Source organism: Ambystoma mexicanum, chromosome 5q (assembly GCF_040938575.1).
Source record: "Ambystoma mexicanum isolate Mex_15411 chromosome 5q, UKY_AmexF1_1, whole genome shotgun sequence".
Classification (NCBI taxonomy): Eukaryota; Metazoa; Chordata; class Amphibia; order Caudata; family Ambystomatidae; genus Ambystoma; species Ambystoma mexicanum.
Window position 1 is genome coordinate 66,339,843 of NC_090933.1, and position 22,328 is coordinate 66,362,170.

Sequence of the window (22,328 nt, forward strand, 5' to 3'; positions counted from 1 at the left end):
TTTGAAAATATGTTGGAATATGATGCTTTCTATGTTTTGAAACATTTGTAGTGCGTTTGTTTGATTTTATAAAATAAAATAAAAATATATTTTTTTAAAAAACAGCCTATAATTCAGCATCAGCCTTTAAGACCAAATTTGTGAGGCCATCGGGCCAACTGCGGAGGATACTTTTAATTGGTTAATTTTCGCCTCCATGTTGACCGGTTTTATCTCTTCGCTGACCTTGGTATTTGCCATGGGGGGGGGGGTCTAGCCATCGCAAGTATCTAGGGGGGCCTTCAAAAATGTTCTTTTTGTAAGTAAACCATGCTAAAAAACATCCAAACCTGTTTTAAATCATTGCACAGGTAAGTAAAAGTAGTTCAGCAATACAATTAAGTCCAGACAATGTAGAGGTATGGTATTGTGAAGACCAGAATCCAAAGAACCTATTCTATTGTCATACATTACCACCAAACAATGTCTGTGCACATGTACATAAATAAGTATGTCAACACAGACCTATGCCACAACAGCCAAGATAAGAACCACTACTCTTCAGCATGGTCAGTCATGGGAAGCAGGAATAACTGCAAAAGTGCTCTTAAGATTATTAACGTTTGACCACACATGTTCATACGCGAGTGGGCCAAACTCACTTTTTATTTTTTACACTTCTTCAAAGCATATCCTCTGTAGCATGACCGGCTTTGTGATTGAAATCACTGTTTTAGGGCAGTCCTATATGTGGTACTATGATGTGCTTGCCAGTGTTCCTGGCCCATCACAACTAGCATAAGATGCCAAGAAACCCCATCTGTCAGCAGTAAACTAATTGTGCCTGCTGCCACCTCTGTGGGTAGAATGCACTTATGATACTGCCAATCGTTTTCCAGATGAAAAGCTCGGAACCCACCATTACGGCCAGAAGAAAACTTCACTGGCTTCCAGTGGCAGCTCGTATCCAATTTAAAATACTTACCACATGTCATAAGTGTATTTTTGGAAACGCTCCGGCTTATTTGAAGGAAAAGATAAATGTCTATCAACCAACAAGAAGCTTACGTTCCTCGGTTGAGTCTCTGTTAGCTTTGCCCCGGATAAAAAGGTCTTGTGGTTTAGGTAGGGCCTTTTGTGTCCGAGGCGCCTGGAATTCTCTTCCGACACAGATGCGCCTGACAGAAAACCACGTTGTTTTTCGTAAACAGTTGAAGACTATATTGTTTGAATAGAACAACTCCAGCTCTGTCTGCAACTACTTCTGTCTTTCGGTGCCTGGATGCCTGCGGGCTTTGGCGCCTTATAAGTGTAATTAACATAACATAACCTAACAAATGTGTCTTGTACTTTATTTTTATTGGCGTGTGTATTTACAACTTACTTGCATCTGTTATTTTTGTAGATCGCTCAGTTAATTTATGACAGAGGATAATGCATTTTTCCTTTATCCTTTAAGCCTTTGCCATCCAGGGCCTTGTCCATCATGCCCTGCCTTCACGACGAAAGCATGCGAATGTGGACGAACAAGGTAAGACTTACTGTAACCCTTAATGAAAAGGACCTTTGATTGAAAATGGATCTACTGTGAAAATCCAGTCTTCTTTTATTGCTTGAAATGCTACTATGGGTAACTGGAAAATAAATGTCAGGGCATAGTCAGTGTTTATAGTAATGTATTCATGTTGTATGTGCTGTACCTTCAAATAGGCCTCAATAGAATTGTCAGCTCTAGAATCCCAAACACACAATCTTTATTTCCAATTCAATTTTATTAAGGATTTGTTTGTACAGCAGAAAAAGTACATCATGTTACATAAATCGGCTACCACTGTTCCAAAGAACCCAAGTCCACAACACCCCCATGTCCCCTTGCGGAGTCCAAGTCTGATCCATGGTCTTGTTATGAAAAAATTGCAATCATAGCCCACCTTCCAAATAATGGTTCAACCTGCACCACCTCCAAGGTATCCCACAATAATGGTAAAACTTCTTGACCACCACCACCACCACCACCAAGAGGCCCCCTTCCTTGTACCCGTCAGGGCACAATCTCAGTAGAGGGATTGATGTCATGCAGCATAGCCATGACATTCTCGTGTGGAATAGTTCTCACAGCTTAATTGACCATTGCTGTCCAGTCTGCAAACATTTCCTTTTCCAATGGATCGTTCAGCCAAACCCTGGCCACTAACGGAGTAAAGTGAACCATGTGGGGGAGGCCCTTCCACTCCTTCTCCTCCAGCCAAACTGTACCAAAAAAGGGTCTACAGCCTTCTGAATTCCATCCCAGGACTTCCTTCCAGAAACTCTGGACTCTACGAAATGTCAGTCACACGTGCCTATAAGTCTCTCTCTTTGCACTCCCTCCAACAGAGTTCTGACCCCAGGGAACATAATGGACAAATGTATGGGGTCACATTGCCATCTGTGTAGCAGCTTCATGCCATGGACCTTGTATTGGCAAGCTATTGAGGTCTTCAACGCATCCCTACACAATTTACTCCACAGTACTTCATCCAACCCTGTCCCAAGTCTCTTCCATCTATTTTTCAGGCCTTCCGCTCCCTTCCCCCTGGCTTCTAGTAATGCAGCAATATCAGCCCTCTAGCCGTGAGGTGAGTGGAAAAGTACCTGCTCCATGCGGTCAGCTCCCTTTGGATGTTCAACCTCCATTTACTTGAAGTGATCACCCCCTTCAGCTGCAGATAACTAAATATCGATCATTTCCCCATCTTTAAACAGTCCTCAAGCTCCTAGATGGAGATACATTCACCCACAGTGGCTCCTCCCTCTGCAGTTGCACCTCAAACCACGTCTGGATACGCAGGGAATCTGGGAAATCATCCCTTATAGGAGGGGCCCATAGAAGTTTTAATGGCGAGGGTCAAGTGGTTACTCCTTTCATAGTCTTCCCTTTTGCCCAAAATCTCCCTTATTAATGTCAGTATTTTATGTTCCCTAATCGTTCCAGTTAGTATCTCTGTAGGCACCCACAAACCCTCACCGGCTTTATTCAGGAATTCTCCAAGCCCACCCACTGCTTTTCTCTTTCTATCCTCTGTTGCGGCACCGCTCTCATTTGGGCTGCCCTATAGTAGCCATCTAAATTGGGGAATCCCAAACCCCCGCTTTGTCTTTTGTTGAGAGATGCTTATTTTAATGGATCTGCTTTTCCCCTTGCCATAAGAAATGTAGGAACTTTCCTTTCACCTTCTTCAATATCTGGTCTGGAACCCCAATTGGGAACATCTAGAAAATGTGCAGTAACTTTGGTAACAGAGTAATCTTCAGTGTAATAAGGGGGCCCGGCTATGAAAGGGTCGTCACCTCCCTCTTATGTACATCCTGATATAATCTATTAAAGAGAGCAGGATGACTGGCTCAGGGCAGGCCATCAAGCATCCTGTCAATCACCACTTCTAGATATTGAACCCCTCTGGTTGTATTTGCAGTGACAGTGTGTAAGGGTCACTAAGATGGCATCCGACTCTCTAGCAAATGGAAAGGGATAAGTGCGAAGGTAGGAAGCTGGATTCCAAGAGCCAAGTCTGCACCCAGGCGGCAGTGAGCGTTACACTGCATGCAAGTGCAGAATAACGGGAAGTGCCAGCCTGTAGGATTGGAGCAGCTTATATAGCTGAGCTTGTGGTACACGCCCATCAGGCCTGGCTTGCCTGCCACACCCCGAGTCAGCACGTGCAAGGCAGCCCAGAGAAGCAGCCACACCCAATATTGTACACTTGGGGCTGCTCCTAAGTAAAGTACATGGAAAGGTCCAATAATAAAAGCACTCCTGCGCCAAAATGAAGTGTTCTTGTTCATGAGCCTGGCGCCAAAGGCACCAGGACTGTGTCCATCCGGGCCCCCTGTGTGGTTTTTGTGACTTTGGAACCGTGACCATGACGGCACTCCTCCTCAAGGCCTCTCTCAAGGGTGGTCCTCCCCCTGGTCCTGGTTTGGGGGGTTATTGCGATGTAACTGGCTGATTAGTCGGGATGCGTGGACATGTTCACTAGGTTCCCATGTTCGGTCTTGAGGTCAATAGTCTTTCCAGTCTGAGGTAATACAATTTGGACCGAGCGACCTTAGAACCTAGGATAGCCTTGACTTCATATTCCGGTTCTCCTTCTATTATCTCAGGCTCTGGTGGAGTATTGACCCTCGTACCTGTCATTGGTTTGAGGAGAGAGACATGAAATACCGGGTGGATTCGCATGTGGGATGGCAGCTCCAATTTCATGGCGGCAGGATTGATTACAGCCTTGATAGAGTAGGGTCCCAAGTATCTGTGGCGGAAGGCCCTTGGTCCTTTCAGAGGGATGTTTCTGGAGGCTAGCCAAACCTTGTCTCCAATCTGGAAATTTGGAGCTTCCTTTCGGTGTCGATCTGCAAACTGCTTCTGTCTCTCCTTGGCCTTGGTCAAATGTTCTGCTGCTTTTTAAAGACCTGAATGATATTTTTGTGTAAGGTTCTTATCGCTGGCATTTCCAATGGATTGAGTGGATCGAAAAAGGATGTCCGTGGATGTCGACCGTACACAGTGTAGAAGGGACTTTGTCCTGTACTGTTGTGAATGGAGTTGCTGTATGCGCACTCAGCTAACCAAAGTATATTTTTCCAAGAGCCTTCGGATTGCTGCAACATACTTCTTAAATATTGTTCTAAAGTTTGATTGGCCCGTACGGTTTGTCCATCGGTCTGAGGGTGATGGCTTGTGGACAGTCGAAGGTCGATTTTGGCAATTTTACAACATCTTCTCCAAAAGGCAGAAACCAATTGAGTTCCACGATCTGATATTTGTATTGATGGAAACCCGTGTAGCTGAACAATCTGTTCCAGAAATACGGTAGCGAGAGCAGAAGCAGTTGGGAGTCCTTTCAAAGGGATGAAATGGGCCATTTTGGAGAAAAAATCCACAATAACCAAGATGGTGTAACCGTTGCAGGGAGGAAAATCTGTAATGAAATCAATTGACAGCGTATGCCAAGACGCTGGCGGTACCATCAATGGACGTAGTAAACCCGCAGGGTTTTGCTTTTGAAACTTGTGTTGTGTTGTGCGCAGACACCACAGGTGGCGATAAACTGTGCTATATCCTTCCTCCAAGTTGGCCACCAGTAGTTTTTCTTTATCTTGCCCTGGGTTTTGGCTATTCCTGGATGTCCTTCCACTAATGAATCATGATAGTTTGCTATGATTTGGTTTCGCAATTTTTTGTCCGGTGTGTACAGTCGTCCTTGAAAGTATGGTAGGTTATTTTCAATGGTATATTGGTCTCCCTTTAACATCCATTCCTGTTGTGCTGATTGGTTCATCTGGGATTGCAGGTCGGATTTTAAGTCGTCCAAGCAGGTGGTTGCAGCGATTTTGTTTTGGATTCGTTTTTCAGGAATGATGGCCACGGGATCTGATGTGGTAAAAGCTTTTTCCTCACTCATGCGTGATAGGGCGTCTGCCTTTCCATTGCGTATTCCGGGTCTATGGTGATTATAAAGTCGTATTCTGCAAAGAAGAGAGCCCAGCGAAGTTGGCGTGATGACTGTGCTTTAGCGGTCTTTATGTATTGTAGGTTGCGGTGAGCCGTGATGACGCTAACTGTATGACTAGCTCCAAGGAGATAATGTCTCCATGCTCTAAATGCTGCTTTAATCTCCAGCAATTCTTTATCCGTGATTGCATAGTTCAATTCAGGCGCAGAAAATTTACGGGACCAGAATGCCACGGGATGTAACTGTTCTTTTCCAGGGTCCCGTTGCGACAATACCGCTCCCATTGCTACATTGGAGGCATCTGTTTTGACCACGTATGGCAGATCTGGTTGAGGGTGTCGAAGAACTGGTGCTGTGGTGAATGCTTGTTGCAGCTTCTGGAAGGCTTCCTCTGCTTCCATAGACCAATTGGATGTACGATCTGAGAGAACCCGGGAATAAATCTACGATAGATATTGGCGAATCCGAGCACACTTTGTACTCCTTTTGTGGACGTTGATCAGGGCCATTGGAGGATAGCGTCCACCTTGCGTGTGTCCATGTTTTCGCCTCGTGGTGTGAGCATAAAGCTGAGAAATTCGACCTCTGTCACATGGAAAAAGATTTTTCCAACTTGGCATACAGCTGATGCTGTCGAAGCTTCTCTAAAACTGCCCTGACATGACCGATGTGATCCTCTCTGGAAGTTGAGTAAATGAGAATGTTGTCAATGTAAATAAGTGCACAAACATCCAATAATTCACGGAGCACGTCATTCATGAAAAATTGGAATGCTGCCGGGGGCATTACATAACCCAAAGGGCATAACCTGGTATTCAAAGAGGTCATATTATGTGCGGAAGGCCGTCTTCCACTTGTCTCCTTTCTTTACTCTCACGAGATGGTAGGCTCCTCGTAAATTCAGTTTTGTCTAAATGTGAGCGTTTTTTTTACTTGATCCAAGTGTTCAGGAATGAGTGGTAATGGATATCTGTTTTTTACCGTGATCTGGTTAAGGGCTCTATAGTCAATACAGGTTCTTAAGTCGCCCTCTTTTGTAGGCACAAAAAAGAGGGGCGAGGAGGCAGGGGACTTGGATGGACGGATTAAGCCATTTGCCAGATACTGATCCAGGTAGATTTTTAGATGTTGATTTTCGTGGTCTGTTAGGGCGTAAATCCGACTACATGGTATTTGGGCTCCGGATACAAGATCAATTTGGCAATCATAAGGCCTGTGCGGAGGCAGGACGTTGGCCTGCTCTGTTTGAAAGACATCCTGCTAGTCCAGATACTCAGGGGGTAAGGAGCCAGTGAGACCCAGTGCGATTGCTTTCTTTGATTTCAGGTTGATGACATCTTTATTGTAACAAGTCCCAGCACAGTCTTGAGTAAAGGTCAGAACTCGTTTTCGCAAGTCGATCCTAGAGTTGTGGGTCTCCAGCCAAGGCATTCCCAATATCATCTGGAACTGAGGAGCACCGATGAGATTGAAGGTAATGTCTTCTTGATGACTGTCCTGACACAGAAGCATGACTTTTTCGGTATGCTCCGTCACTGGGCTGGATGATAGCTGAGATCCATCCACTGCTATGACGCTCTCCGATTTCTGCTTTTGCCGGAGAGGAAGGCCTATTCGGATAGCCAGATCTTGGTCAATGTAATTTCCCACAGTTCCATTGTCAATGTATGCCTCCAAGGCATGTATTTTTGACGGTTGTTTGTGGTTCACCAAGAGCACCGGGATAACTAGATGTGGGGTCTGCACAGATTGCTTTTTATCGCTCGACAAGTGGCCCCCTACGCTTGCGGGGCGTTGGAGTTTCCTAAGTCCTGTTCTTCTTCTGCATTTTTGTCCGTTGCTCCAACTAAGTTCCTGAGGGGGTTCCACCGGGCATTCTCGGAGGAAGTGACCTGCTTTACCACAGTATAAGCAGAGTTGTTGTCTTTTTTTCTCCCTTTCGGCCTTAGTGAGAGGGCTAGGTAACCCACCGATTTGCATTGGTTCAGACGGTTTGTGTGGTTTGGTTTGATTTTCACGGGGTCGCACATAGACAGATCGTCCTTCGGCTTTTGTTCTGTCCATTTTGCGATCCTCCAACCTGTCATCGAGCTGCACTGTCAGGTTGATGAATTCCGCACATCCCTCAGGGGGATTCACCACTTGCCCTAAAACATCTTTAAGTTCTCCACGCAACCCTCGATAAAAGAGCTTAGTCCTCTTTCATTCTGGCCAGTTTGTCTGGGCTATGAGACGATTGAAGGATGTGATGTAGGTCAATAGATCCTGATTTCCCTGTCTGAGTGACAATAATTTGTTGTCCAGAGCTTGTCTTTGAGTATGTGGTGCAAACAATTTCTCCCTCTCGTGCTGAAAACCCCCAGAGTCCCGAAGCAAAGGATCATCTTAATTTACCAGAGGTATTGACCAGTCCGCTGCACTACCTCCTAAATATGAGAGTACAAATGTAACCTTGGCTTGATCGTTAGGAAAAGCCCCAGGTCTGCACAAGAATTGAAGGCGGCATTGGGTCATAAATGTGGCGTACTTATTAGGGTCACCGGTGAAGCTTTCGGGCGGGGCCAGTGGTACCGCCCTGGAAGGACCACCTGAACTGGTGGTGTTGGCTGGGGTATGGGAGGATGGGCAAACCCGGGCAATGGAACCTGGCCAGCTTGTGCCTGGGCATCTGTCTTGCCAAGTTGTCAGTTCACTCTCGAGTCACAATAAGATACAATAAGATCCCTCCTTAAGGCATTGGTTTCCTGTCTTGAGGCATGAACTTCAGCCCGTAGTTCTCCGAATAATTGGGCCAACTGGTCTGTCTCTGAAGTTTCCATAACGCCCAGGCATAGATTCGTAGAGGCTTTGCGTTCTGTTGCGCTCACCTCTTCTCTGTGGGGACGTTGGGGCACAGTTGCAGCCCTCCCTGGAATGTGATGACCCCTGTCCGGCTTTTCCCCCTGCGAGTATTCAGTGGGCTGCGGTAAGTGGTAGCACTGCTCCTGCGGAAATATGAGAGGAGGTGAGTTTGCCAAGCTGTGACTACTTCGCCTCTCGGACCCTTCTTACCAATGCGTGGTTTCTGTGAGCATGAGCCGACCCATAGAAGCTCACCTGGTAATTATTGATGATGAGCTCTCCGTCCTGCTACTTCTGGCAGGGGTGCTTGTACTACGGGACCAAGTTCCTTCACTGGCCCCTTGCACGTGGTAGTCCAGTCCAGCTGCGACTATGCCACTTCGTGTTGGTAAGTGTTTTTGTTCTTTCTCTTGTCTCTTTTTGCCTGTTGTTAAAGTGTTTGTATTGTTCGTTACAATCTTGTTTTCAATACTGTCATCCACTCATTAAATAATGTCTGTCTTCTGCTTTCTTCCGAATAGGAGAGGTTGCGGCCAAGAAGCAGCTTTGGAGCCCGAGACGAAGCCGGATGGAAGAGGAATGAATCTGCGATGATCTGACAACAGGTAAGTGTTGGTTCTAAGGATGAGCGCGAGGTCCGATGGTAGAGCAACATTAAACTGAATGTTTTTTTTAAATGTTTAACCTTGTCTTTCGTGTTCCTTGCAGGAGTTGTCTTCATAGATGAGCGCGTTGTGCTGCAGTGTCAAGGTCAAGATTCTGCATTCCGGAAGGTATGAAGATGGAATAATGGTGCTGGTTTCAGCGAAAGATGCGTGCAGGTGGGAGCAGATCCCCAAAGGTAAGTGTGAAGGAAGGAAGCTGGATTCCAAGAGGTAAGTCCGCACCCAGATAGCGGTGAGCATTATGCTGCATGCAAGTGAAGAATAACGCGAAGCGCCGGCATCTAGGATTGGAGCAGCTTATATAACTGAGCTTGTGGGACACGCTGATCAGGTCTGGCTTGCCTGCCACACCCTGCCACTCCCTGAGTCGGCACGTGCAAGGCAACCGAGAGAAGCAGCCACACCCAATATTGTACATGTGGGGCTGCTCCTAAGTAAAGTACATGGAAAGTTCCAATAATAAAAGCACTCCTGTGCCTAAATGAAGTGTTCTTGTTTATTGTTCATGAGCCTGGCACCAAAGGTGCCAGAACTGTGTCCATCCGGGCCCCCTGTGTGGTTTTTGTGACTTTGGTCCTGTGTCCATGACAGTTATCCCACTGTTCAAGGGGGGAGACCGGGTGATGCCAGGAAATTATCATCCGATCGCCCTACTGGACATTGAAGGTAAACTTTTCATGAGTTCTTTTTGGGTGATTTGGAAATCTGGGTGAAGAATGCAGGAATCCTCTCTAAGTACCAGACGGGGTTCAGAAAGGGTCTCTCAACGGCGCTAAATGGAGTGGCATTAAACATCATGAGCAAAGACTCGGGGGAAAAATGGAGGGAAAGCACTCTTTGGGGCATAGGTAGACTTTTCAAAAGCGTTCGACCGGGTTGACAGATACTGCCTTTGGGCAAAGCTGAGGTCATGGGGTATTCCAGAGGGGTTGCTGGCAATGCTATGGGGTATTCCAGAGGGGTTGCTGGCAATGCTGGTCGAGCTCCATAGGAACACCACAGTTAGAGTCCGCCTGGACGATGAGGGGTCCTTGTCGGAGTCCATTAATGTTGAAATAGGGGTACGGCAGGGATGCCTAGGAGCACCCTTGTTTTTCAGTTTATATCTTGCGGACGCAGTGGATTATCTAAGAACATTGACAGCCCGGGCCTTGGGCACGCTGCAACAGCACCGACTGTCCTTTCGTTCCTCAGGAGGGATGTCTGCCAGATCCTCGAAGGGTTTCGGCAGGGGCTCATCCTCTTACCGCCTACCCTCCCTTGACCCAGGTCGTCAACAGTGATCGCTCAAAGGCCTTTGGTGGTGGCCGCTGGCGTCATCAAGTACCCCACAGTGGTACGCCGACCCCCAAGCAAGATTGAACTGGCCATGAAGTCGGCCCCCACCCATGCACCCCGGTGGGAGGCAGACTGGCAAATTTCATCAGTGTGTCGGAGACCACCTCCACCGATCAATGGGTGCTGGACGCTCACACCCACGGACATACTTTAGAATTTCAATGAATGTCCGCAAATACCACCGGTGGCCCAACAGGAACAACACATCCGTCAGCTGCTGCTGGAAGTTTGGGCCATGTTAAGAAAAGGGGCGATGGAGATGGTTCCTCAGCGACTCCGGGGCTTCAGAGTTTACTGAAGATACTTTCTGGTAAGAAACAAGACCGGGGGCTGGAGGCCCACTCTCGACCTATGACGACTCAACAAGTACATAAAGTCCCAGAAGTTCAGGATGGTCATGCTGCAGTACGTGCTCAGCCAGCTGGAGGAGGGAGACTTTCTGTCGTCGTCGGATCTAGAGGACGCGTTCTTCCACATCCCCATACACGAAAAGCATTGCAAGTTCTTGTGCTTTGTCGTTCAGGGATACCTTTACCAGTTCAAGGCTCTCCCCTTCGGACTGAAGTCGGCACCCATAGTCTTCACCAAGTGATTGGCTCCGGTGGCGGCCCTTCTACGACTACAGGGGATTCATGTCTATCCTTACCTGGACGATTGGCTCATCCAGGCCAAGTAAAAGGACATTGGTGGCGTTCACACGGTAAGACCGGCCAGCTGCTGACGGACCTGGGTTTCTCAGTGGTTTATGCAAAGTCCTGCTTGACTCCATTGCAGGACGCGCTGTTCCTGGGGTCCAGACTTGACAGTGTCCTGCCTGGCAGCGCTGTCTGAGGAGAGGATAGCGGTCATCTTGGGCAAGGTGCAACGGCTGTTGGCACTGAAGATCGCCACGGACCATCAAGTCGCTGCTCAGCATGATGTCGTGCACATTCCTGGTTTGGCTTTGCAAGCTGCAGATGCGCCCACTCTAGGAGTTCCTCGACGCCCATTGGGTCCAGGTGGCCGGTGCCTTCCATGACAGAATCGCGCTAAACGAGGAGTTCCGTCGGGCGATAAGGTGTTGGGGCATGCGCTCGAACATCATCGGAGGCATGGACTTCCAGAGCCCCCCCCCCCCCGTACCAGGAGACAGTCACAACGGACTCTTTCCTGGAAGGATGGGGAGCTCACACCGGACGTCTTCACGCAAGAGGCCTGTAGCTTCCGGAAGAGAAGACGCTACACATCAATGTACTGGAACTACAGGCAGTGTTTTGGGCCCTCCGGTCGTTTCTGCCGTCCCTCAAGGACAAAGCAGTGAGGGTCTTCACGGACAATGCCACCATGATTTACATCCGGAAGCAGGGGGGGGGAGCACCAGATCCCTAGCACTCCCCAAAGAGGCGCAGGACTTGTGGCACTGGGCCGTCACCCAGGGGATGTTCCTCATTCCGTTTCACAGGGCAGAAGTAAAGAACACTGTTGCCGACTCTCACAGAAGGGAGCTGCGCTCTTGCCATGAGTGGGAGCTTCGGCAGGATGAAGTGGACAACCTTTTCCTCAAATGGGGCAGTCCACAGATCAATCTGTTTGCGACAGCCACCAAGTGCCGGAGGTTTGCGAGCATGTTCCCCCAACCAGGGAGCATAGGGGATGCATTCTCTTTTCCTTGGGGAAGGCCTGTTTATATACGCGTTCCCTCATTTGCCACTACTACTTCGAGTCATCAGTCAACTCGGATGGTACCGGTGCAGTATGATCCTCGTCGCACCAGCGTGGCCGAGGCAGATCTGGTACCCGGACCTTCTAAGCATGTCGGCGTCCCCTCCAGTCAAGCTGCCAGTGGTCGCGGATACGCTCGCTAGGGAAGGAGTTGCAATTCTGCACCACAACCCAGGATTGCTGAACCTGAAGGCCTGGTTCCTGCAACATTAGAGTTCGGTGTTTACGAGCTTCCAGCGGACTGCAAGGAGGTACTCTCCAAGGCGTCGTCGACTTTGAAATGCGATGGATACAAATGGAAGCGTTTTGCGACTTGGTGCTGGTCACAGAAGCTCAACCCTCTGAGGGTCATGGCCTCTTAAGTACTTCCGTATTTGTCATTGGCTAAATTGGGGCTGGCGCACGCCCCCATCGAGGTACATCTGGCGGCTATCTCGCGCTATACCCGGTCTCTGGGACGGTCTTCTGTGGTCGCACCGTCTGGTCAAGCAGTTCATCAAGGGACTGTTCCGCTCGTTCCCGCTGGTGAAGGCTCCGGCCCAGCGTGGGAACTCATTGTGGTACGGACTAGGCTCCTGGGGCCCTCATTCGAACCTATGCCTTCAGCCCCTCTCAAGTTTCTGTCATGGAAGACAGCTTTCCTTGTGGCCATCACCTCTGCAAGACAAGTAGGTGAGATTCAGGCCCTGTCCTGCCAGTGGCCGTACTTTCCACAAGACTAGGGTGCTGCTGCAGACGCACCCCTCCTTCATGCCCAAGGTTCCGTTGGAAAATTTCATGTCAAAGAGCACTTGGTGTTAACTGTGTTTTTTCCGACACCTTCGTTGCCGGCTGAAAGGACTTTGCACTTGCTGGATGTGGCCCGAGCGCTGAAGTTTTATATGGCCCTTACAAAGTTATGTGGCCCTAACGAAGAGTTTCAGGAAAACTTCTCAGCTTTTTGTGAACATTGGTCCTGTGAACCATGGGGCGGCACTGTCAAAGGCTTCCATTTCCAGGTGGCTCTTAGGCTGCATCACTCATTGTCACCGGTTGGCAAACTGACCGCTGCCTGGCGGTCCGAGAGCCCATTCTACCAGATCGATCGCTGCCCCGAAGGCGTTCCTCTGGTGTTCCCCTGCTGGACATTTGCAGGGCTGCAACGTGGAAGTCGATGCACACCTTCACAAAATTCTACTGCCTCGACGGGGATTCCAGGGAGAGGAGCCAAGAGTCGGCTAAGCAGTGCTGGGCAACCTGTTCGCTTGAAGGTGAGGAGGTAAGAGATTGCTTCTGTTCAGCCTCACCACCTCCCGTGGTTGTGTAATATGTACTGCTGTGTAGTCTTTATTCATGAGCATGTGAATCCATGCCAGCCCCCATGCTGGAGAAGGAACAAGTTACTTACCTGTAACTTTTGTTCTCCAGCATGGGTCTGACGTGGATTCACATGCAAACCCTCACGCCTGCCCCTCTGCAGCTCTTTTCTTGGTCCTACTGCCACTTTACATGCTACCAAATCTGAAGATGGCTGCCAGAGGATAGGCTTAGGTAGAGGGGCATTCATTGGCTGGGGGCAATATGACCCAGAGCTCAGCTATTGGTTTATAGGAGGAAGACAGTTTAGAAACAAAACTGAAACGTTTTTTTCTTTTTCCGAGGTTTCCCAGCCTGATGGGGAATGTTCATGAGCATGTGAATCCATGCCAGATCCATGCTGGAGAACAGCAGTTGAAGGTAAGTAGCTTGTTCCATATATATTTGTTGTTATGGGCAATATTTTTAAAAATTAGCATATCTGAGAGAACTTATCCATTAATCCCCTGGATCTGCTCTGACACCCATGTGTTCCGCCAGCGGCCCAAGAGATAGGGTGAACAGGAGCGGAGACAGGAGGCATCCTGGTTATACTCTGCAACCGAAAGGAGTCCGACCGCCTACCTCCCCACAACCTTGGCCTTTAGGTCCGAGTATAGCGCCCTAATCCCCCCCCCCCCCCCCTCGAAACCTTTCTCCAGAACCATATTTCCCTAACACTTCCTGGAGGAAACCCCAATATATCCGATCAAAGGCTTTCTCTGTGTCCAGCACAAGCAGCAGCAGGTCTTCATTTCTGCGCCTGGCTATTTCCATCAAATTCTGTGTATTTCTCAGGGTATCTGCTCCCTGCTGACCCAGGATAAACCCCACTTAGTCAGAGTGAAATAATTTCAGCAGCACTCTCTCATCCCTAGTCGCAAGGATCTTCTCATCAAATGTCGGCACAGAAATCGGTCTATACAACCTCCATTTAGTAGGGTCCCTTCCCTCCTCCTGTATGACTGAGATCAGGGCTTCATATAATGAATATGGGAGCTGGCCCTTATTGAGGATGTGGTTGAACAGTTTAGTCAGATGGGGCAATAGGATCATCAGATACTGCTTGTAAAACCTTGTGGGAATCTCATCTTCTCCCAGGGCCGTACCCGGTGACATGGGCAATGTAGCCGCCGCCACTTCTTCCTCCAAAATGGGAGACTGCTATTCTCCTACATCTGCTCCGGACAGTACCGGAAGGTTGACTCTCTCTAGATACCTCAGGACTTCTCCATCTGGTGGTTTGCCTTCCTTTCCATACAGTTCCTTATAAAAAGCCACAAAGCTGACCAGAACCCCCTCCAACTCATCGTGCATTAACCCATCTGGGCCCTGGATCCTATCCAGCCACCTTTCTGCTCCCTGCACACTCAACCTTGCAGCCAAGAGGGAGTCAGTCTTGTCCCCCATCTCGTACAACTTTTGAGGAATGCCAAATTACGTACAGTTTATCTCAGCCCCAGAGCCTTCAGGTCCGCTCTCTTTGACTTTAACAGCCCTAAGATATCCTCCTTCCCCAGTGGGTGACTGGGAAGCTGCCTCTGAAATTCCCTTCTCTTCTCACATAGCCCTTTCTCGATTATCCCTCTTTATCTTTTATTTTAAAAAGAAATTTAGGATCCCCTTCAAGTCTCCTTCCCCGTGTCCCACACTGTACCGACACTTATCTTCCCTGTACCATTGGTTTTGCAATACTCTTCAATCTCTTTTTCTCAAATAAGTAGTCAAAACACTCTCTAGTCCCAAAATAATTATTGCACAGTGATCTGGACTCAAGCTTTATCACCCTCACCCCACCCGACCCGCGCGTTTGTCCATTATCACTGTATCATGGTCGGACAACCCAACAGGCTGTATCTTGCAGCATGTGACCCAGTCCACCACTCTTTTATCCAGTAACAGGTAATCTATTCAAGTGTAGGTATTTTGAGGGACAGAAAAGAAGGGGAATCCTTTCATATGGAGGTGCACATGCCTCCACACATCATTCAAGCCTCATGATTGCAAAATACCACCAAATCCCTTGCCCATAGACTTGAATCCTGGCTCCTGTCCCTCCCTATTGCCATCTATCCAATTCCGGATCCGCACACATGTTAACATCACCCCCTAAAATTATCAGATTGGCAGTTATCAGAGCTGAATCTAGTGCTTTCTTGCAAAATAGCGCCTGTCCCAGTGTTCCAGCCATGAACAGAAACCACTGCTACTGTCACCATTCCCTAAATACTCTGTAGCACTAGCAGCCTACTCTCCATTGCCCTGGGTACCTCGTGTACTGAAATCTCATGTTTCTGTGTAGCAAACACTCAAAGCCCCCTTTCTTTAAATCTCCCAAGGCCTATATGGAATGCCTGATATCTCTTATCTCAATATTTCCCCAGGCCCTCGATACTCCAATGGGACGCACATCAAGCTCGAGATGTAATAATGCATTGGGGTGCCTGGGGGAAATTGCTAAAAGATGTTTAAAAAAACGTGTTTTCTTCCCTTTCTAGGTTAATTTTGTGACATAGCCCCAGAGTTCTGCGCCATAAAGAGACGCTGGAATTATTTTTTTCAATATAGTTCAATAGCTGGGGAAACAGTACGCCTACTGTGCCTATTGAAGAATGCTCTAGTTGCTCCACTGTATTTCCCCAAAGTAGTGCAGGCCTTTTCTACTTGCACAGTCCAATGGCCATTCTCATGGAATCTAGTTCCTAGATAGTCATATAGTGGTAAAACATCCAGGGGAGCTTTTAATCTGCAAGAGGTAGTAGACAAAAGTACTGCGTTGCCCCGTAGAATAACGGAGGATATCTCTGCAAACCCATCTTGTTGGAGTCCATACACTACTGCAGTAAAGAATCAATGATCTCTTCTATGTAAATGCTAAATAATAATGGGACGAGTTCGCAGCCTTGTCTCACACCCTTACGGATATCAAAGGGGGCAGTTATCTCGCCGGCTAAGCCATAGTGCACCACCGCTTTATTGTTCAATTACATCTGCTGTATGACGAAGATCAAGTGGGGGCACATTTCCTTTCCTCAAAACCTGCCTTAGGGTATCTCGAGACATTGTGTCAAAAGCAATCTTACAGACCTGTGTTAGGGAGAATTCTCTGTTAAGGCTAATTTCCCAAACCTAGTGAGTCCCCCAGCAGCTTTGCTGGATTTTTGGGGTTTATTTTTTTTCTCCTGCTAAGAGTGAGACTCTTTTTCTCCCACTCTTAGGCCTGATTTGAGAATGTCCTTTGACTATGTGATGTGTTTTATGGGCTATGGGGTCTTTTACTCCATAGGGCTTCATGTGTTTTTGGTATGTGTGTTACACATCACCCTCAGTGCAGTAACACAGGGGTGTCATAGTGACCCCCAAACATAGACTCCATAACCTGGGACTGACTACTGTCTCACAGGGCATGTAAAGTCACCATTGGCTTTACTAGTCTCAAATTGTGAACAGAACCAATACAAACCATCATATTGTGGAAGTACTGGTAGGGGTAATTCGATTGCCCCTGGGTCTGTTTTCCAAGGGGGTAATGTCCAGTCCCCCCTTGTCGAGTTTCTGGCTGGTGGCAGTGGATACCACGCAAAATATTCCACCAGAATATTTCCTATGGGATTTTCCCATTCATTTTAAACGCACCACTTTTTGGTGCAATGTTAAAGATACCGCCGGGTTATTTATTTCATATTTATTCCCCGGTTGGGTCTTTTTTCCAGGACTCGGTTCTAAAATGGCGTTTGTGTTCGCCTCTGAAACTCTAACCCAAGTCGAGCCCTTTGTTCCACATTTTGGCGGGCTTCTCCACAGAAGCCCTCCAAATTGTGCCACTCTGTCTGGGGTCAACAGGATGTGTGGGAGGGGATTAGGCACCCTGGACTGAGTTGCCTTGGCAACTCAAGTCGCACTCTTGTGTGATTGGCCCAGCGGTGAGCCGCCCGGCTCACCACTTAGCATGTTTGAGTGACAGCTAGGCTGTTGAATGGGGGTTTTTCTGCATGAAAGCAGGGCTTTGGGGACTGGAACTTCAGAAGTCGCCACAGGACCTAAAGAATCCGAAGAGGGGAGAAGCTGAGCCATCTACGACGACGACACCACCGGTGGAGCCCTGCTGTACGAAACTCACCACTTTCCCGACGACAGAGGAGATCTTCTTCCAGGAGTCTTCTTCCCTTTGAGCTGGTGGGACCAACCAGTTCGCCTTTTTCGCCTTCCTGGATCGTCTCGTGGTCGAATCGCCCTTGCCAAGCACCCTGGCGACCGGATAGCCACGCTTCACCACTACCGCGAATAAAAGATTTGTACCTTTAAACCGGGAAACTCTGCGGCTGGTTTCTTCCCTGGCAGTGCAACAACCTCCAGCTTTCCTCCACGTCGAGACCATCTCTTCCCCTGGACGAAGCTCCGACTTGCACCCGCTGCCAGGAACAACTGCCCCCGGTAGTTTTCACACCATTTCAGGTACTGTGTCCCGCCTGGTCTCCCTTGCAACAGACTGTCCAAGGTGTCCCGTATATCCTTGACTCTCTATCCTGGGGTGACCACGGACTTGCTAACATTACCTTTCTGACTTGATCCAACCTCTTTTGACTTTTCTGCAAAGACCTTGACTGCATTTCCACCTTGCTCTCTCCAAGAGTGGGCCTGGCCTTTGAACTTTTTGCTCTACACTGACCCTGCCTTTCTTGACTTGCTGTGGTTTCCTAAAAGTGTTGGTACTGTGTGTTTTTCCTATTTTGCCTGAAGTGCCATCTACGTTTACGCGCTCACCTCTGTTTTGCTAAATAAGTGGTGTCTTAACCTAGACTTGTCGAATAATTAACTAGGGAGGTGAATATACTTATAGTGACTGTGTTTGAACTTGCTTGACATATTAGTGCCAGTGTATTTTTACAAGTGTGTTTTTAAATAAATAATTCTATACTTTTATACTAAAGCTCTGGTCAGTGTTTGCTTGTGCTACTGTATTTTTAGCCCTATTGTATATACTGCCTAACTCTTCTTGAGAGAAGTCTGACTGCTCAGCCACAGCTACCAGGTAAATCTGGGTGGTGCAGACTGCTACCAATTGGGTTTACTGCTTACTCCTGTAGACTTAAACTTTTTGCAGTGGTCCCTAAGGGAACTGCACAGGTTTCTGCCAAACAACCCCAAACACAGTGTACAAGTTCATCTGATTTAGCACAGTGTATTTCAGGACCAACCAAAAAAGTCAAAACTTAAATCCACTGTACTTTTATGTTTTTGATATCTGGCCTGGAGATCACCAATAATTCTGTTTTATCAACCCAGTCTTGGAGGTGGAATAAAATAGCCTTTCCACTGTTTTGTCAACCTATAGCCTTAGATACTACTTCCAAACCAAACGTCACCCACCAGAGAGATGTCTACAGTACTCTGTGTGGCTGCGTATAATTGACTGGTAGATTACTAGTTGACTGTCACTTTTCTACGCCTCATGCAATGTGTAAACATATGTTCAAAACATTTTTTTGTAATAATGAATATTTTTGAGCAGGAACACTGATTTGGTGTATTCTGTTATAGGTCAGTTCTCCAGCATGGGGTCTGGTATGGATTCACATGCTCATGAATATTCCCCATCGTCAGTTTGGAAATCCTCGGTAAAATAAAAGATTCTGTCATGGCCACCAATAGGGTTACTCAGCAGGCATGCACTTCTAGACCATCTAGGGGTGGGTATCCGTAAAATCTCTGCACTTTTAGGCCTAACAATACACCTAACTGGGATAATTGGGCTCACTCCTGGCGAGCATGGTGTTATTCCCAGTCAGAAAAACGGTTTAGCCTGTGCAAACACTCTTGGGCATGTTTGCTGGTAGACTTCCTGGTTTCCACCAAGATGGCCGTGCAGAGGGCCATGGTTACTTTTGTGAGCTTCTCTAGTAACTGGGAGTGGCTGGCTATATAAGGCACGCCCAGCTTCGCTTCACGTTATTCTGTTGTAAGCAGCGTGACGTTTATCAGTGATCCTCAGCACCTGCAAAAAGCAAGAAGGACAATGTTAGAAGGTGAACAACATATGCGCACTAGTACTTGTATTCAACTCAGGCTCCAGAAGCCATCAGTTGTTCCACAAGAGTTTCTTCGCCCCGACGTGCTTTGGAAGCCCTCAGCTGTCCTGGAACTCCGGCGCGGCCACGTTTCATCACACAGCAGAAGAAGCTCCAGCAACCTCTGCAATTCAGCTCACAGAGCCACGTCGCCCTTGTGGGGAAAGGCAAGTTAAAGACAATCAAAGTGCATTTCCTACGTGCGCATAAAATACTCCAGACAGACCTCAAGCAGCGGCTTACACACAGCTGATCAGAACACTTCCCTGCTTCTCGCGCTAGCAGTTTCTGCAATAAGGCTCACCTGGAAGACCTGTTACTACGCCCTTCCCGTCCTTGGGCTGCTGTTTCCTCAGGGCAGTTCCAGAAAGGCACAGCAGCCAAGTTTACAGTGGAAAACTGGTCCTGAAAGACTTTCACATCAGAAAGACGTCTTTATCAGAAAGACTTTACATTAACATGTGCATATTCAAGCTGCAGCTGGACTGGGTTTGATCACCAGTGAAGGAACTGGCGTCGGCATCTACAAACTCCACAGAAGACGAGCGCCCCTGCATGAGACAGCAGGACGGAGATCTTACCATTGCCAAAGCCCAGGTGAGCTAAGGAGCCCATTGGAGTGCTGGGTCTACCAGGGGTATAGACTGGGAGGAAGGGAGGTATTAGGAGTTCCTTGGGTAACGTTTGTTCCTTTACTCTAGGTGCAGCCCCTGCAGATTGCACAACTCCACACGCCTTAGCAGTTCCACCCATCAGAGGTCCCTGACACTCCGGCAGAGGCCAGTTAAGTGTGATAGTTTCACTTTCGTTTGCAAACTGCATTTCTCCTTTCAACCAATCACTAAGCCATCTCCCTAAGCCCCTCCTCTGGCAGCCATCTTCAGATTTTTACTGCACGCTTCAGTGTTGGGAGTCCTCAAATTTGCTCTGAGAGCTACTTGTACTTTTTTGTGTGTTTTCAACGGAAAAAGGTAAAATTTTTATTCCGAAAGAGTGTGTGCGCTCTTCATCGGCTGACAGTGAGGATCCATTGTCAGTGAATTTCAGCGCCCCTTAAGAGCAAACATTGTAGAAGATTCCAGAAGGCCATCGTGCCTACTTTGCGCCATGCGACCATAGCGGAGGAGAAGGAGGGAAGGTTTGTGAACTCTGCACCAAGTGCAGGCTACGGAATGTGTTTTTTGAAGACCAGCACCTACAGTGCCTCTACTGCCTGCCTCCAGACCATAAGGAGGTGTGTGAGATATGCCTTAGGTTCTCCAAGAAGACGAGTGACAGGCACAGTAGACTGGCGGTGTGGCTGTACACCAGGGCCTCTGCCCCGTGCTTCGAGCGGGGGCATGCCTCACCCACGACCGGCCCGTCCGAGAATCGGTTTTCTAAGTCCTTTGAGGGTGCCTCATTCATGGGCCAAGAACCGCAAGTCCACCGAGTTTGCCACAGAAGCGAGTCCCAAGGTGGACAGGGTACGATCGACATCACCCTCCGTCTCCATGGTCAGTCGGTAATCAAGCACCTTCTCGAAAAGGAAATCTAACCCGGATAAACTGTGGGAGAAGCCGCAGACGGAGGAGAAGGCCGAACAGCCCAATCAGGCCCAATCGGCACAGGATAAGACTTAATTGTCGATCAAGTTGGTGGCGGCTGCTATCATGACTGCTACGGGAGCTGTCCCTGTGCAGGTAGCGCCCGCAGCACAGAAGGTACTACACCGCAGCAGTGACTTTGGCAAAGTGTGCTGGCATGCCAGAAGTGAGCAAACTAACTCAGACCCAGGTTCAAGGCCCTCATGGGGGAAAAAAAGGGTGACGATGAGGACCAAAAACAGCCCTCCCAGGCTGTGGCCCAGGCCATGGAGGTCTCATCCACCTTTCACATGGTCCATGAGGACGTAGAAGAGGATGAGAATGGCGCAGGGCCTAGTTTTCAGATCCCGCCAGCTCAGCCGAGGGATGCGTCTATGGACATTCTGTTGACCCTTCACACCTTGGTGTCAGAGATCCAGAAGAGGATACTCCCGGTAGTACCCCAGGCTGCTCAGCCTCCAATAAAGAAGAGGACGCGTCACCCGACACCCCCATTTCAGCCTCCACATCTGCATTGAGCCCCTTCTCCCCCAACAGACCCAGACACAGGGACGGATACAGTCACTACTATGGATGGCGAGGCTCCGCATTTGGATGAGCCACCTAGGGTGTCCCCACCGGCCGAGGTAGGTCTCGTTCCATATACCATGATCTCCAGAGCCTCTGAGCTATTCCAGCTTGTGCCCGAAGAAACCAGGAAGGAGGATTTCTTGTACCAGAGGCGCGAGGCCAAGATGAAGACAATCATGGCAGTGCCCCTTCTGGACGGTTTGTGTGAAGAGGGCCTGGCCCTCATTAAGAGCACATGCACAGCTCCAGCCAAAGGGGATAGACCGGAGAAGAATGATCGGGTGCCGGACGCTGCACGCAAGTGCCTGAGGTCGCAACCATAGCCGGATTCTGAGGTATCAGCGGCTGCGAAGAAACGATCGGCTAACGCGTCGTCTTCGGTCCCTCGGGACAGCTAGGGGGGAGAAGTTGGATGTCATGGGAGGGAAGTTGATATACACCACAGCGTCCATTATCAAGGTGGCCAATGCACTGGCGATCCTAGCCAGGTACGACAGGCGCTGTGGTACATGCTGGGGCCTATTCTGGAGTTGCTCCCAGACGATAAGAGGATGGAGGCAATCGCTCTTTTCCAGGAGGGGGAAGTATTGTCTGATCACACCATTACAGTAGCATTGGACGTCGCCGACATGGGGTTCCGGCAGATGGGCAACAGTGCCTGCCTTCGTAGACAAGGCTGGAGGAAGGCCATGAATTTCCAGCTGGAGTTCAAGGTGAAGGTGTTGGGCATGCCCTTCGACGGAGAAAACTTGT

At 48.5% G+C, this 22,328-nt stretch overlaps 1 protein-coding gene across 1 annotated transcript in view; it reads left to right on the forward strand.

Moving 5' to 3' along the window:
* Positions 1 to 22,328, forward strand: part of NFX1 (nuclear transcription factor, X-box binding 1) — a 2,569,209-nt gene that overhangs the window by 653,243 nt on the left and 1,893,638 nt on the right. Inside the window, exon 6 of the mRNA XM_069620539.1 lies at positions 1,439 to 1,510. Within this exon, the coding sequence (XP_069476640.1) occupies positions 1,439 to 1,510 (72 nt within the window). The remainder of the gene's footprint in view (positions 1 to 1,438; positions 1,511 to 22,328) is intronic.